Below are 16,099 nucleotides of genomic sequence, written 5' to 3' on the forward strand. Positions count from 1 at the left end.
CAAGAGAAAGACCCTGAGGTGTGGGGTTGTTAGTTTTTATGGGCCCAGTACCATCATATGCTAACATGTGGGAGGATTATTCCAACTACTTTGGGGAAGGGGTGGTGATTCCCAGGAACTGGGCTACCACCCACTTTTTGACCTTTATGGTCAGCCTCGGAACTGTCAGGGCACCTGTAGGTGTGCCATTTACCATGCTAATATATAACAATGAGCATATGGTGAAGTTCAAGTTCTACTAGAAGTCAAATTTTCCACCATCCTGGGCCTCAGTGTCTACTGGGAGTTGAATTCTCTGCCATCTTTGTGCTAATTGCTGTGTCATTCTTTTAATGGCTGTGCCCTGTCCCGTTCCTTCCTGTCTCATAGGCATTGTGAATTTTTGCAAAAAGAAACACCAGAAAGGTTAAACTGAAAACTAATAAAAATGGTGACCTATAGAAGATGGGAATGGGATTTGGGGGGTGGAGACTGAAGTGAAACATCTCTGAGGATAACTGTATAGAGTTTTGATTTTTGAGTTATATAATAGGACTTTTATATTTTAAAATAAAATTACATCTAAAAAAAGCCAACAGTAAAGTTGAAAACAAATGCAAACAGTCGAACCTAACTATGTATTGAATTGCTCACATGAACACAGAGAGATAAGAATTATTTCAAATGACTTTATACAAGACGGTTTGACTGACCAGCCTTAATGTGACATAATTTAAGGACAAAAAGAGCTTTTAAAAAATCTCACTCATTGTTCTTACATTAGTTCATTTAAGATAAACTTAGAAAACAGTAAAAGGAGAAAAATTATGCGACACACAATCTAGAGATAAGTACTTTAAATGTTTTGAAGACATAAATATATGTTTTGTAATATATATATTACAGTCATCCATTGATATCCCCAAAGGATTGGTTCTAGGAAACCCCCTCCTGCCCCCAACAGATACCAAAATCTGTGGATGCTCAAAGTGCCTTATATAAAATGTTACAGTATTTGCATATAACCTATGAACATCCTTCATGTCACTTTCAAATTACTTATAATACCTAATAGAATGTAAATTCTGTGTAAGTACTTGTAAATACAATGTAAATCCTATGTAAACAGTTTTGAGCAGTGACAAATTCAAGTTTTGCTTTTTGGAACTTTCTGGACTTTTTTAATATTTTAATATTTTAATATCACAGGTTCTTTCTGTCAGTAAGTGTACATTAGCATCAGTTTACTGGCTACATGACATTCCATTGTAGAGCTGTCTTGTGATATACAGTAGTCTTCTTTCTCCCTTATGCACAGTTTCAGGTACCTGCAATTAACTCAGTCTGAAAACATTAAATGGAAAGTTACAGAAATAAACAGTTCATAAGTTTTAAATTGTACACCATTCTGAACAATGTGATGAAATCTGGTGCTACTTAGCTCCCTTGGTTATCAGAATGACTGTTGAGGTATTGCAGTGCTTGTGTTCAGGTAACCCTTATTTTACTTAGTAATGGCCCCAAATTGCAAGAGTAGTGGTGCCGGTAATTCAGATATGCCAAAGAGATGCTGTAAAGTGCTTTCTTTAAGTGAAAATGGTGAAAGTTCTTGCCTTATTATGGAAAGGGAAAAAAATTGTGTGCTGAGTTTGCTAAGTCCTATAGTAAGAGCAAATCTACCTGTGAAATTGTGAAGAAGGGAAAATAAATGTATGCTACTTTTCCTGTCGTACCTCAAACTGCAAAGGTTATGGCAACAGTTTATGATAAGTGCTTAAGGAGGAAAAGGAATTAAATTTACACAAGGAGATATTTTTAGAGAGAGAGAGAGAGCACACATTCACATAACTTTTATCATAGTATATTGTTATAATTGTTCTATGTTATTACTACTATTTTTAATCTCTTATTGTTCATAATTTATAAATTAAACTTTATCATAGGTATGCATGTATAGGAAGAAACAGTATATATAGTGTTCGGTACTACCCCATTTCAGGCATCCACTAAGGGGTCTTTAAACATAGGATAAGGGAGCTACAGAGGATAAGAGGAGGGGACCACCATATCAACTAGTCCTCTACTGTTAGATGGTGCAATAAACATCCGTTACTACACATCTTCTCATGCATCTGATTACTTGGAAGGGTGAGAATTCAGGCATGGAAAGGGCAAAGGTGGGAATATCAGCAGAGGCAGAGGAGACTGAAAAGAGTAAGTGTATGGGAAAGGTTAAATAACTTACTTTGGGCTATAGGCCACTGCAGAGGAGAGGGTGAAAGGAAAGATCTTATGATGGTCCTTGAACCGAAAAGAGTTTGAGAAGACTTGCTCTCACTTAATAATCTTGGACTATGCCAGATAGTGTTCTAAGCACTTTTTCATGTATAACTTATTTAAATGGCAGGTACTATTGTCATTCCTATTTATAGGCAAGGAAACTGAGGCACAGAGATGTTAAATTGCCCAAGGTTACCCATCTAGTGAGAGAGAAAGCCAGGATTTAAATGGGTAACAGTCTTGGCTCCAGTGCCTGAGCGCTATTATCAGGATTCATGCAATGCTGAGCTTAAAATCTGGGCCTTATTGACTTCAAAGTCTTAGATACAATATTAAACCGTGACGGTGAAAACTAACAGGGCTTGATCTGTCTCTCTCATACCCCCAAAACGTGAAGAGCATTAACTCAGACCACAGAAAACTTCATGGATTCCTCATCTCCAAAATACAAGAGGCATTTAACACTTAGCATTGCTCCCTAAAATGGCCAGTTTGCCTGAACTAAACTGATTGGCAGTCAGGCTTCAACAGAGAAGAGTCAGGTTCCACAGGTTGATAATTAAATTCCAAAAGGCGCGCGAGCCTTCAGGAGAAGCAGTTTCCCGCCTCCCAGCCGGTTGCAGCCAGCTCGGCAACAGCCTCTCCTGCCCAGGGCCGTGACGTCAGTTCAGGCATTGGGCCCGCCCCTGGGATCTTTCTGCTTCTGCGCTGTTGAGTAACCGGTGAGTTGCGCTCTTAGCTCCGCCCACTGCCCCCGGAAGTAATGCGGAAGCCACACCTCCCCCTTCGGCCGGCTGGGGTGCAGCCATTTTAATTCATATCTGAGTGGGCGGTGGCGACTCGCTTTGGCTCTCTGGCTCCGCAGGGCAGGGGTCAACTTTACTGGCTTGTGGGTGGTTTTTAGTTTGATTTTTCTTTTCCAGCTTCTCATCGCGGGCCAGTTCGCACGTTCTAACCGGCTGAGGCCATGTCAGGAGACGGAGCCACAGAGCAGGTGAGGAAGGAGAGTGGTGGGGCCTCGTGGCGACCTCTTCTCTCCGTGTCTCTGTTCATCAGAGTACTCCAGCCATGTTCGCTTGAGGAAAGAATCAGGGGGTCTAGTGTACCTGAAGGACTGGGTACAGAAGAACACGGGGGATGGGGAGCAAGATCTGACTGAGATTTAAAACTGTTTTTTGGCTTCTCTGATTTAGGCGTTAATATGAACAAATATTTAGTTTAGACAATAGCCGGGAAGTTGCTTCGTCCTGCTTAGGTTCATGGGACTACTCCGGTAGGGTTCCTTCCTTTAATACCATTTTGGTGTTAAAGGGTTAGGAATTAATTATTTTAACATGTACTAGCTGTTTTCAAAAACCTTGACAATGATCCTTCCACCGCCTTTCCGATGTATACTGAACCCAGAAATAAGATGACTAGTTTGAGAAATAATTTGAGATGAAATTGGTGTAGAGAAATAGACTCCTGCCAGAGTGAATGAGGAAGGAAGCGAGCAGTCTAGGAGTAGAACATGGTTATGCTGAGATTTGGGAATTTTGTGACTTTTCTCCTGCTCCCTCCTTTTCTCTCTTTTATCAGCGTTTCATTTTCGTTTTCCCAACGACACAGATGATTGCAGAATTTGATAAATCAGAAATAAGTCTGTTTTGGCCACTGTAAATAAAAGCATCTGTTTTAGTACTGGATGTGTGACATTTAAATATTTAAAAATTCAGATTTTTGGTTAAATGATTTGCTCCTTTTGCTCTCTGTTGAGAATTTTGTAGGATAGTATTTACCCTTTAGTTTGAAAGAGGAGACTGATGTTTTATGAAAGATGTCGATTTATTTTTTGATTTAAGTCTGGTATATTTGGGTAAATAGTTTTTTAAAATGGAGGCTAGCTAGCCTACAGAGTCTCAATTTCCTGAAATTTCCCATTGCCATAGCAACGAAATACACTTAGGTTTTCGTTTTTCAAGTCCCCAGCTTGTAACGTGGGGGCTGTTCTTGGAGGTTGACAGAAATGAGGGAAAATTGGAGCTTTCCTATTGAATAGTCTGGGTGACTGAATTTCATTATATCGAGAAAGTTTGGCTAAACTGAATTTTGTGTTTGCTTGTCGACTGATTTCAGCCCTGAAATCTTTGCAGTATTTACATTTTACATGTTAGAATGCCCAAGAATGCAGTCTTAAAATTATCATATCAAATCTGTTGTATACTTCCCTTTTGCTGGGTTCATATTTGTAATCTGAAAATTGAGGAGGGGTAATGTACTGAGAGTTCACTGAAAGTTTCTGAAATTCATTGTAATTCTTAAATTTATATAATTGTAAACATTGTGAAATGTTGCCATGGCCTTGAATATTTCAAAGTGGTTGTGTTTTAAGTGAGAGAAAAGGTGGTGAGAATTCACAGGAAAAAATTTGCCCAGAAATTTTATTGTGCAGAGTTTAGGACAAAGGAAAGGTGCAATGAATGCCTGCAGTACAATTCTTCACCTAGAATGACAATTGTTGAACACTTTGCCATAGTTGCTTTATCTCTTGTATGTATTTATTTGAAACTAAGTCGACACATGTTCAGCCCTCCATATTTCAGCACTCTCTTACATAGTATAACGGCATTAATGCTGTTATATAACCATTATACCATTTCCCACCTAAGAAAATTAATAGTAATACCGTATCAATTCTAAAATTCAGTCCATATTCAAATTTCCCCAGTTTTCCTAAGAATGTGATTCATAGGGTTTTGGCTTTATAAATCAGAATCTAATCTAGGTTTACATTGCATCATTTGGTTATATCTCTTGAATAGTCGCCTTATTTTTTTCTCCCCTAAAATACTGTCTATTTGAAGAAGAATCCAGAACAGTTCTCTTGTAGAACTTCTCATTTTCTGTTTGGGTTTATTTGATTTGTATGTGTGTGGTATCTTGTCCCCTAATCTGTATTTCCTAAAAACTATGATTAGGTCTAAACTCAGAGCTTTGATACTATTCAGGTTAAGTATTTTTGGAGAGAATACTTTATAACATCACATCAAAAGGTACTTCATGCTAGGTTGTTCCATTGTTAGTAATGGTTAAGATTGGTCACTTGGTTAGGATGATGACTGCTAAATCTCTTAAATGTAAAGGATTATTTTCCCCTTCGCAGTTAGTAATCTGTGGGTTGATATTGTGTTTCTCAATAGCCTTTTATCTAATTATCATCAGTTGGTATTCCTTGAATAAATCAGTAATTTCCTTGGAGGTGGCAAATGGTTTTTTTTTTTTTTTTTAAAGTTCTATCTCTATTTATACTGGCTCATATTTTTCTGCAAAAAAGAAATTCCTTTTCTCCCCTCCTCCTTTGTAAAATTGGGTATTGCTGTGGATTCATGGGATTTCTCTGTGTTTACTATGTTAAAATCAGCTATAGCTTTTTTGGTTTATTTGGTGCTTAACTTGTCCTGGCCTTTGTGGTACTCCCCTATATTTTTTCCATCAGTCTAAAAGACATTTTTCGACATCTGATTACCAACAAAGAGTCTTCCTATAATCTTTTAAACTTTGTAATGATACATTTCAGGCATGCAAGAGAAAAGAACAGTATAATATATGATGTTCCTGTTATAGAGCTTCAACTCATGGCTAAACTTGTTTTCTCCATACTTACTCTCCCCACACCCATTACTTTGAAACAAATCCGATATTGTATGATTCAACTTTAACTGAAATGGTAATTAAATGATACCTTAGAGGGTGACAAGATTAAAATATGAATCAACTAGCTTGCTCGATGTATAAGACAATAGTTAGTGAAAATTTAGAGGAAATGTGAGTGACGATAATAAAAAAAAAGACTAAAAGCTGAAGAATAATAAGAAAAAAATCAGAACCACTCTGAATCATGGATTTGCTTTGGAAAGATGCCAAGAGGTGGGATAGACAAAGAATTTTGCAAGATGTGAAGTGTAGATTTCTTTTAGCTGTTTAGTAGTGAAGTTCAAAAAAATAATTTGTTCAATAAACCTGACAGTACATTTGTTAATCAAAAATATGGGTGGTCATTTCTTGATACTGAAGAGAGAAATTATTGTAGACAAGCAAAATCACGGCTAAGGTTTACTGTGATTTTTTAAAACTCTTGTGAGAGAGTACCATTTTACATTTAGAGGACTATTTAAATTACCTTACAGTGTGGATGGCTGTTCCTCTGCATCTTTGTGTTTACTGTTTTTGCCAGTTTAATGGTGACAAAACTACTTGTGTATAGATTTCCCCCCTAACAAAAACACATGTGGTTCCTGTGTGGAATTATGGCTGTATTTTCATCTTGTACTTTTTTTTTTTAACTGCTTGGTTCAGCTTTTGATCTCATTCTTTCTTTGCTCCATTTTACCTTTTGTACCACCCCTACAGCATTTAATAGGCTATTGTTTAGGGTTCCTCCACTGGGTCTTTAGTTGAAAGGGCTGCCTTAGTTATTCACCATTGCACCTTAAAAACTTAGAAACACTGTTTCGATACTTAAAGGTGTTCAGTAAATGACTGGATGAAGTTTTGCATCTACAGGATATGCTGTATGTTACAAATTTTTAAAGATTTTATCTTTTGGGAACACAGGTGCAAAAATAATACAAAGTAAAATATTTTGGACGTAAGAGTGAATGGTTTCTAAAGTTTTGTTGGTAAGAGAAAGGGAGAGAAATGTGTTTGACCAAGTCAAGTCATATGAACCTTTAAGCCCCTAAAATTGTTTCTACACTTTTGTCTTTTAGAAATAAGATTTCAGTTTTCAAACAATAACCTATTCCAGAATTAAGAAGGCCTAAAATATAAACAGAATGATTCTTATTTTGTAAAAATTGCATGACTTGAAGAAGAGCAAATTAATTGCCAATGGTTCTTAACAAAGAGAGGAATTCAGGGTCATAAAATCAGTGTTTTGCTTTTGGTGAAAAATAAGTTTAGGAGGATACAAAAAATATACGTTCTATTATGTATTTATTAATGAGGAAAGAAAGATGAAACACGCAGTGTTGAAACCTGATTTATTTTGTTGGGTAACTGTTAGTATTTAGTAGGGGTTAAAAGGAAAGAGCGCCAATTTTAAACCCAAAGTGGATGTGTGTGAGAGTTAGGAAGAGGGAGGTAAAGGGCCAAGTATGACAATGTGTTCTTTGGGTCCACTTATTCTTACGTGTTTTTAACAGATCATTCTGTAATAGCCTTTCCTACTTTTCCCCCTCCTATTTTTAACTTCTATTTTAAGTGATATTTAGTGTAACAGTTTTGGGGCAGGCAGATTTGATTTGATCTTTATTGTTAATGTTTCTTGAGAAGACTGACTACATAGGATACTCTTCTTGGCAGTAATTGTTTCTAAGAGAGATTGATCTGTGTTTACAGAAATACTGGTTTTCCTTAGAGGTACAACAGAAAGGTACTGTGTTAGAGATTGCTTTTCTTCAGCATTAGGAATACAGAAACTTATATCCTAGACAGACCTTCTAGAATGGCAAAATCTATTCAGATGTTTGTAACTATTAAGTAGATGATTCCAAAAAAGAATTCGTAGTTTTAAGCTTTTCTGCCATTGTCTCTAAATTTCTCTTTAGACAAGACCTAGTTGTGAATTTGAGTCTTTTTGTTTTTACTGGACAGTTAGTAATGGTGTGATAATTGATTTAAAAAGGGATTTTAATTGGGCACATGTTTAAATTGTTTTTAGATTAATGAATAGTTTATAATAAGCAGCAAATATTGAATGAAACCAGAAGGGTAAAACTGTCCTAATTGTTGTTTTTCGAATGCTTCACTTAGTTTATCAAGTGAGTTAATATTTTGGCTATTCCTGGTCTAAAGCTGCATTTTTCAAACTCTAAAAGATTAAGATTTTTGTTTATAGTTTGTAGTTATTTGTTTCCTAAGAGGTGAATAAACAAATTTAATAAGCAAATATGATACATATAATTATTTGGACCAATAACAATTAGCCTACTCTTTTTTAAGTTTCTGAATTGTTTGCATGTTTAGTAGTAGACTTTTAGTCTTTGGGAGGTTTGAAGGGATTATATGCAGGATACATGTTCAGATTCATTCACAAAAAAGAAAATGTAGTAGAGTTTTGTTGTACTGGTAAAGGGACAGAGGACTAAGCCGGCATCCAGTACTAATGTCACCTGTCACATAAAATGCTTAATCTCTAGGCATGTGAATCAGCTTGGTTACTGCTTGCACATAGTCTTGCGGAGTGCTGCCGTAGTCTATGTTTAATTTTGGGGGAAAGGTTAACTACCAAGAGAGACTTTAGACTTGAAATGTATAGTATTTGCAGTTTTCTTGATGTTTTAGCGAAAAAAAAAAAAAAAGCAATGACTTAGATCTGATGCTACTTTATTCTTAAAAAAACAACATTTGGGAAAAAATGTATTTGCAGAACAGATGAGTCAGTGGGTGTTTCTCAAAATGGAGTCCATGGTCCATTGTATCTTGATATTAGATGCTTTATAAAAGTATAGGTGCCTCTATCTCAATTTCAGACGTACTATAACAGATCGTGTAGGTGGGGCTGAGAATCTTTGTTGGAAATGAGTATCACAGGTGATTTTTATGTCAATGAAAGTTTGCAAACCATTTAAGTTAGGAGTTCAAGATACCTGAATCTTCAAAGTTGTTTTTGAATACATTCTTGAGAAAATGGGGGAAAACATAATTTGAGGATGCTTAGGCTTTTGATAGTATTTTACTGATTTTTTTCCATCTACTACATGTGGTCAGTCATTACCCTTAATAGTGGAAAATGCTCATTACAAAACTAGGTTTGAGACTCATCTCTGCTTTTTCTGTTGGTCATTATCAAAAAGCTTGTATAAGTTTAAATCCTTTAACTTACCACATCCTTTCCTCCATTCTTTTGATGTTTATTACTCAGTTTAAATTTTCACCGATATCTAACTTAATTTCCATATGACCTCCAGCATAATACCCTCCCGATTTACCACAAAAATAGACAACTCTTGGAGAGAGAACTACATTTTTTTCTGTCCAAGTTTTACCTCCCTGGTGGAAATAGAAAGAAGAAATTAGATTATAAATTCTTTCAGTAATTAATATAATAGTGCCTGTCACTTCTCCACACACCCCCTCCATTAAAAACCCCCTAATATAAATTAAGCTACTGTATAGAAAGTGGTTTGCAGCTTAACTCAGTTTCCCAGAGGCTGCATTACATATCCACTGTTAAATGAAAAGGCTATTAAAAAATGCTTCTCCCTTTTCCAACTACATGACTGTAGTTTTGTAGTCTTATACTTCATCAAAAACAATATATTCAAATAGATTGAAGGCAGAAGGAGATAATGTCTTCTATTCATCCAGACATTAAAGAGGTCACAAAAATGTATAACATTGCCATTGTTTTCACTTTTTTTTTTTGGAAAATTTTTTAATATTTGTATTTAAAATATTTTAAATACAATTAAAAATGACTTTAAAATGAATGAACAAATTAAAACTTTTAGTTTTAATTTCTAGCATAATATTGATAGATTTAATGCACATTAAAAAAAAAACCTCTTTGGTTACTCAGTTTTAAAAGTGTAAAGCAATTCTTAAAAAGTTTGAGAACTGTTGAAATAGTGCACGGAGCCTGTGAGGCAGTGTCATAAGTTCTATTTCTCTGAGTTAGTTTCACCTAACAAAGGTTTAAATATGGAAAGTAAAAAGACAACTGACTGAATGGTAGAAAATTTTTGTTAATCATATATCCAATAAAGAACTTGTATCTGTAATAATGTAAAGGACTAAAATGGGCAAGGAATCTGAAAAGACATTTCTCTAAAAATATACAAAATAGCCAATAAGAACATGAAAAATGCTGAACTTCATTAGCCACCAGGGAAATATAGATGAAAACCACAGTGAGATACTACTTTACACCCCCTAGGACTGTTAATAGTCATCAAAAAGATAGTAACAAGTGTTGGTGAGGATATGGAGAACTTGGAACCCTCATACTGGTGAAAATGTAAAATGATCCAATCACTTTGGAAAACAGTCTGGCAGTCCTTCAAATTTTAGACATAGTGCCCTATGACCTAGCAATTTCACTTCTAGGTATATACCAAAGAAAAAAGAAAAAATGAACTCCACTCAAACTGGTAATAATCCAAATGTCCATCAAATGATGAATAAATAAAATGTGGGACAGCCATACAGTGGACTATTATTTGGCAATAGAAAAGAAAGTACTTACATGTGATAAAACATGAATCTTGAAAACATGCAGAGTGAAAGTCAGAAACAGACACATTTTATGATATGATTTACAGGAAATACCTCCATATCTATGGAGACAGAAGGTAGATTGATGGTTGCCTAGAGGTAGGGGGTTGGGGAATAGGAGTGACTGTTAATGAGTACAGGTTTCTATTCGGGGTGACAAAAATGTTTTAAAAATTAGTCTGATATACTAAATTTTGAATTTTACACTTTGAATTGTATGGTACGTAATTATGTCTCAATAAAGCCATTATTAAAAATAAAAAAGGTCAAACATATAATTTACCCTACCTCCATCCTTTTAGCCAATTGTATACGTTTTGTTATTCACAGAGAAAAATTGATGCTTTAGCAATGCACTGCTACTAGAAAAACAGTTCATAGAACTAATGCTAGAGGTAGTTCCTTAATAACATTTTCTTCCTTATACAAATAAAGTACATTATCTAGTTGACAATTTTTTCTTCATTTTTGTACCCATTTTAGTAGTATATGTTGATGTGCGTCTCTGTATACTCTGTACAGTTGTGTAACTTTTCTGCTTTTTAAAATCATACAAATCAAAGAAGTTCCCAATGTCCTACTGATATCGTTGGTAATGTTCATGCCTTGAGAACTAGTCCAGCTTTTGTTCTCATTTCATTTGGGGCCTATTTTATTCCCCATTAAAATCTCACTAAAGAATGATAATGGGATTACAGTTCATTCCAAAGACAAAAACTGGATATTGATAGAGTTTCTTATTGTAATGTTTTTTGGGGACATGTAAGCATGAGACAGCTATTCTTTTGCTATAACTAAGCAGAGTTCTTCTGACCTCATTCCATTACAAATGGGCAGTGGAAACTTGCCATAAGTTTTCTTAAAGTGACCTATTTCTCTAAACTGGCAACAGATTGAGGAAATAATAATACGACTCCATTCCTTATGGAGACTCAGTCTTCTTGTGGTTATTAGAAAACTTGTTCAGTTTTCCTTTGCCCTATATCAATGTGATAACCAGGCCACAAAACAAAAATGTTATGTTCTTGGCTACCTAACTGGTTCATAGCTGTGACGATGAATGACTTTCTGATGTGGGAGTCAAATGTGGCCCCCAAAATGTGGCCATTTTGGTTATCTTCCATTGTTAATCAATTCAGTTTATTGAGAATGATTTATATAGATTGTTTTGTGGACATTTAACTACATCCTTGACCAGAGGAAAACATTTAGGGTTGTAAGATTCTGAAAAGAGCTGAGCCATGGTTCTGTGAGATTGTAACTGGACTTTGGGCAGATTTGTGTAATTTGATTACATTATAAATTATGAAATGGGATTATCAGTTACTTAACAAGGAGTGATGATAAATGCCTGATGTGGGAGATGCAGAACAGATTTTTTTTTTAACATCTTCTCCTTCTTTTTCATAAGTTCTTAGATGCATGGTAACCCTGCTTCCTGGAGGTATCTGTGGATGGAATTTTCAGGGTTCCATGAACTTGGATGGGCAAAATAAAACTCTTTATTTTCACTAATCTCTAACTGAAATTGAGTCTTTCCTTCTATTATGAATGTAGGCAAGAAACCACACTAGTAGTAGTACTGTTAGCAACAAGTGTGTGACTGGGACAGAAATACTCAAAATACTGCTGTTCTCATCACTGGACTCACCACTAGATTTTGTTATATAATGTTAAGTATCTATTACTATAGAAGACTTTGTTTACAAACTATTTTGATAATTACATTTTAGTATAATTGGTTTCCTCTGAAATCCCTCATAGTTTATTTTGAATATTTAAGAATATTATTGTGAGAAAGGGCTCATAGGCTTCACTAGACTTCAAGAAGATTTAGTAGCACCAGAAAAAGTTAGGAACTCCCAGAGAGCTGTAGTTTTCAACTGAGGCCGCACATTTGAACCACTTGGAGAGTTTTTTTAAAATTAGTGATGATCCAGGCCCATTCCTAGAGATTCTGATTTAATTGATCTAGAGTGGGGCTTGAGCATTTTTTAAAATCCTCTTTACCCCAGGTGATTTTCATGTGCTGCCAGGGTTGAGAATCACTAAAGGAATAGCTTCTTTTATTTTATGAGGAAATATACTTTATACTTACTGCAGTTATGGTGGTCAGATACTAGACGCTGTCTTATGAGTTTCTTTGTTCTTTTACAGGTTGTGGTATATATTACCTAATTTGGTAGGTTAATTTTTAGCAAGTGGATTTGAGTGATTTGGCCTCCTATCCCACTGCTTTGAAACACTAATTGTTAGCATTGATTAACTAAGGCAATTCAAGTATAGATTAGCTGGGTTTTAGATCCTGATTTGAAGTTCCTATATCATGTTTACTTTATTGTTAACATTTTGTAGTTGATATCTTTTGAACTAAAATCCTAGTTTATTTTAAAATGTCTTTAAAACTTGTTTTGTCAAGAAGTAAACCGTTTGAAAGAAGTCTTTATTTTGTTGTATCCCAAGTGCCCCTTCAACAATGTCTGCCACGTACTAGGCACTGAGCAAATATTTCTCAGGTGAACAGTAAAAATTGAAACAGCAGAAGACTATACAGTGTAAAGTAAGTGTATGTGGTGTGTGTGTCTCTCCAGCCCACTCTTTTTTAACCCAGTGTTATGGAGATTGTTCCATGTTGCTATTTATAGACCTGCATTGCTTTGTTCTTTTTAGTAACTACAAATTCTATGATTTATTTAACCAATTCTTTTATACATGGTTATTTAATTATCCTGGTCTTAGCAACAATAAAGAGCCACGTAGCTGACTATTCTTCTGTATGCATCTTTATGCACATGTAGAGTAGGATAGGTTGTCGGAACTGGAATTCAGGGTCAAACATTGATACTAAATTGTGGTCAGTATTACTGCTTGCTCTTACCAACAATTTGAGAATGTCTGTTTCTACATACCCTTTCCAGTGCAGTGTTAATTATGAAACACACTTGATCTCTGTCTTATGCCTTTATAATAAGCATTTGTGTTGCTTTCAAGTGTTTAAAGTTCACTGTTCTTTTTCTATGAACTGTTCGAATACTTTGCCCATTTCCTTTTTGAATTTCTGGTCTTTCAATGGCTGGAGTTTATATTAATAAATTTAATATTCGTGCTATGTGTTGGGGATACTTCTTAAGTTTGATTTTTCACTTTCATTATAATACTTTTCTCAGGCACAAATTTAAACTTCAGGAGTTAAGTTTAATCTTTTCAAAGACTTTTTTGAGGGGATGGAAGGGAGGTAATTAGATTGTTTATTTTTGAGGTACTGGGGATTGAACCCAGGGCTTCTTGCATGAGCTCTACCACTTGAGCTATACCCTCCCTGCTTCAAAGGCTTCTGAAGAGCCTTTCCCATGCAGAGATACATTTCAGTGTTTTTTCCTCTAGATCTTTCTTGTGTTTTTACTTTCAGTGTTTAAATCTTTGATCTATCTGAAATTAATTTGGTAGAAAGAGTAAAATAGGAATTCAGCTTTATTTTGATAGTTGACTTTGGAGTTATAACAGATACAGTTATTCTAGCACCATGCACTGAATAACCCACCATTCTGATTTGAACTACCACCTTTACTATTTGCTAGTTTTCACATATTTTTTATCGTTCTGAACCACCTTGATCCAGTGATTGGTTTGTCACCATTACAAAACTGTTTTACTGTGTGTCATTTTATGTTTTAATATGTGGATGGGGCCAGTGGTCCTCCTTTATTAAAACTTTTCCATTTTAGTTTCTTAAACAAACTACTTGTAAACTACTTGTATGTTATTAGAACACCATGATTTTGATACAAAATTATATTAGTCTTTTAAAACACGTTTTTCTTTTTAAATAAATGTATACTTATCAGTGTTGGGAACTGTTTTATTACGAAGAAAAGTGTATTTCTTCCAGGTAGTTTTTTTCTCTTTAAACAGATGTCTTTAAATTTTTTTTCTAAACTAGTGTTTTGACAGGATTGTTTGATGAGCTATTAATTGTCACTTAAAAGAAAGAAGAAGAAAGATGTTAAGGGCAATGCTTCCCTCCCTGTCCCCTCTTTAATATTACCAATGTTTATTGCCGTATCATGGATTTCAAGAAGTGCTATAAAAAAGGCAAAACAAAACTTTATACAAATTAACATTTATCTGACTTATTTGAGTATTTCTTTTTGTGGTACACAGTAGTATTCTGAACAGCAATTTTAGAAGTAATACTTGAAATAATGCCTCGGGTCCTGGCTACTATTTTAGGTATTAATGTTTTAAGATTGTGTTTTTGTAATAAAAATAAAACTACATTATTAAAGGGTTTAGAAAATACTGAAGCTGTAGAAAGGGAGAAGTCACCTGCACTTTTCTATGTCATTTCGTGCTTTTTCTTTGTGGTTCAGGATGAATTCTCTGTAGCAGTATTTCTCAGAGTTGGTTCCGGGATCCTGGGGGTTCCTAAGACTTTCAGATGATGTATGAGTTCATAATGTTTCATAGTAAGATTTGCCTTTTTGACTCTTAATTTCTCATGAGTGAAATTTTTACATGATTTGGTGTTGTAGTAGGTTGAGTGCAGAAGCAGATGTGAAAATCCAGCTATTTTAAAGTCAGACATTAAACAGATTTGCAAATACATATAACAAGGGTATTCTCACAATTTGAAGTTATTTTTCATAAAAATGTTATTTATGTTAACGTAAATAATTTTGTCATTTGTACATGAATGAATATGTAACATTTTTCTTAGCTTTAATTTCTAATGTGCTAAATACTGAAGTCACACACATAGTCAAAAGCTCTTTGGTATATTCAATAGTTTTTAAGAGTATAAAATGTGCCCTGAGACCACAAAGTTTGAGAACTGCTGCTCTATGTTGTTTCATATAAAAGAGGGGTTTATTTAAGTTTTAAAATGTTTTTTTAAGGTATGTGTTGACTTGATTTTGTTATTTTCCAAGTGATTTATGAAAAGATAAACAGGCCTCTTCAGAAGTGAACATTTTTATGCTTTGTATTGTGATACTGCATTTGGTGGCTGATATGTTGTACTTGAATTAAATTTTGGCATGAGATTTTAAAAACAGTAACTTCAGTTCATTATTTTTCCCCCTAGGCAGCTGAGTATGTCCCAGAGAAGGTGAAGAAAGCCGAGAAGAAATTAGAAGAGAATCCATATGACCTTGACGCTTGGAGCATTCTCATTCGAGAGGCACAGGTTTAGTGTTATAGGATTACATTTCCTTCTCTATGGGTCCAATCACACTTCTTGATTCTGCAGTAAATAATATTTTCATAATCCTAACATTGTAAATGCTGTTTATTGGTTTTCAATTTTAGAATCAACCTATAGACAAAGCACGGAAGACTTATGAACGACTTGTTGCCCAGTTCCCCAGTTCTGGCAGATTCTGGAAACTGTACATTGAAGCAGAGGTTAATATTTTATTTTATTTTTTCTTATATAGCATTTGATGGGAATTGCAGCATACAGTATAGTGATAGAAAAGAAATTAGGAGCATAGATAGCACAGTTAGGACAAGGAGGATTTAAATGTCTCTTGCTTTTATTTTGTAAAATAGGTATAAAGGAGTAATTAAAGTGAATTCTTGAAAT

At 34.8% G+C, this 16,099-nt stretch overlaps 1 protein-coding gene across 1 annotated transcript in view; it reads left to right on the forward strand.

Annotated features, from left to right (window-relative positions):
• Positions 1–3,034: 3,034 nt before the first annotated feature.
• The window catches only part of CSTF3 (cleavage stimulation factor subunit 3), a 62,017-nt gene continuing 48,952 nt past the window's right edge, over positions 3,035–16,099 (forward strand). The window contains exons 1-3 of the mRNA XM_010964711.3: positions 3,035–3,253; positions 15,599–15,700; positions 15,823–15,918. Of these exons, the coding sequence (XP_010963013.1) occupies positions 3,227–3,253; positions 15,599–15,700; positions 15,823–15,918 (225 nt within the window). The 5' untranslated portion in view covers positions 3,035–3,226. The remainder of the gene's footprint in view (positions 3,254–15,598; positions 15,701–15,822; positions 15,919–16,099) is intronic.

The sequence above is a fragment of the Camelus bactrianus genome, chromosome 10 (assembly GCF_048773025.1).
Source record: "Camelus bactrianus isolate YW-2024 breed Bactrian camel chromosome 10, ASM4877302v1, whole genome shotgun sequence".
NCBI lineage: Eukaryota > Metazoa > Chordata > Mammalia > Artiodactyla > Camelidae > Camelus > Camelus bactrianus.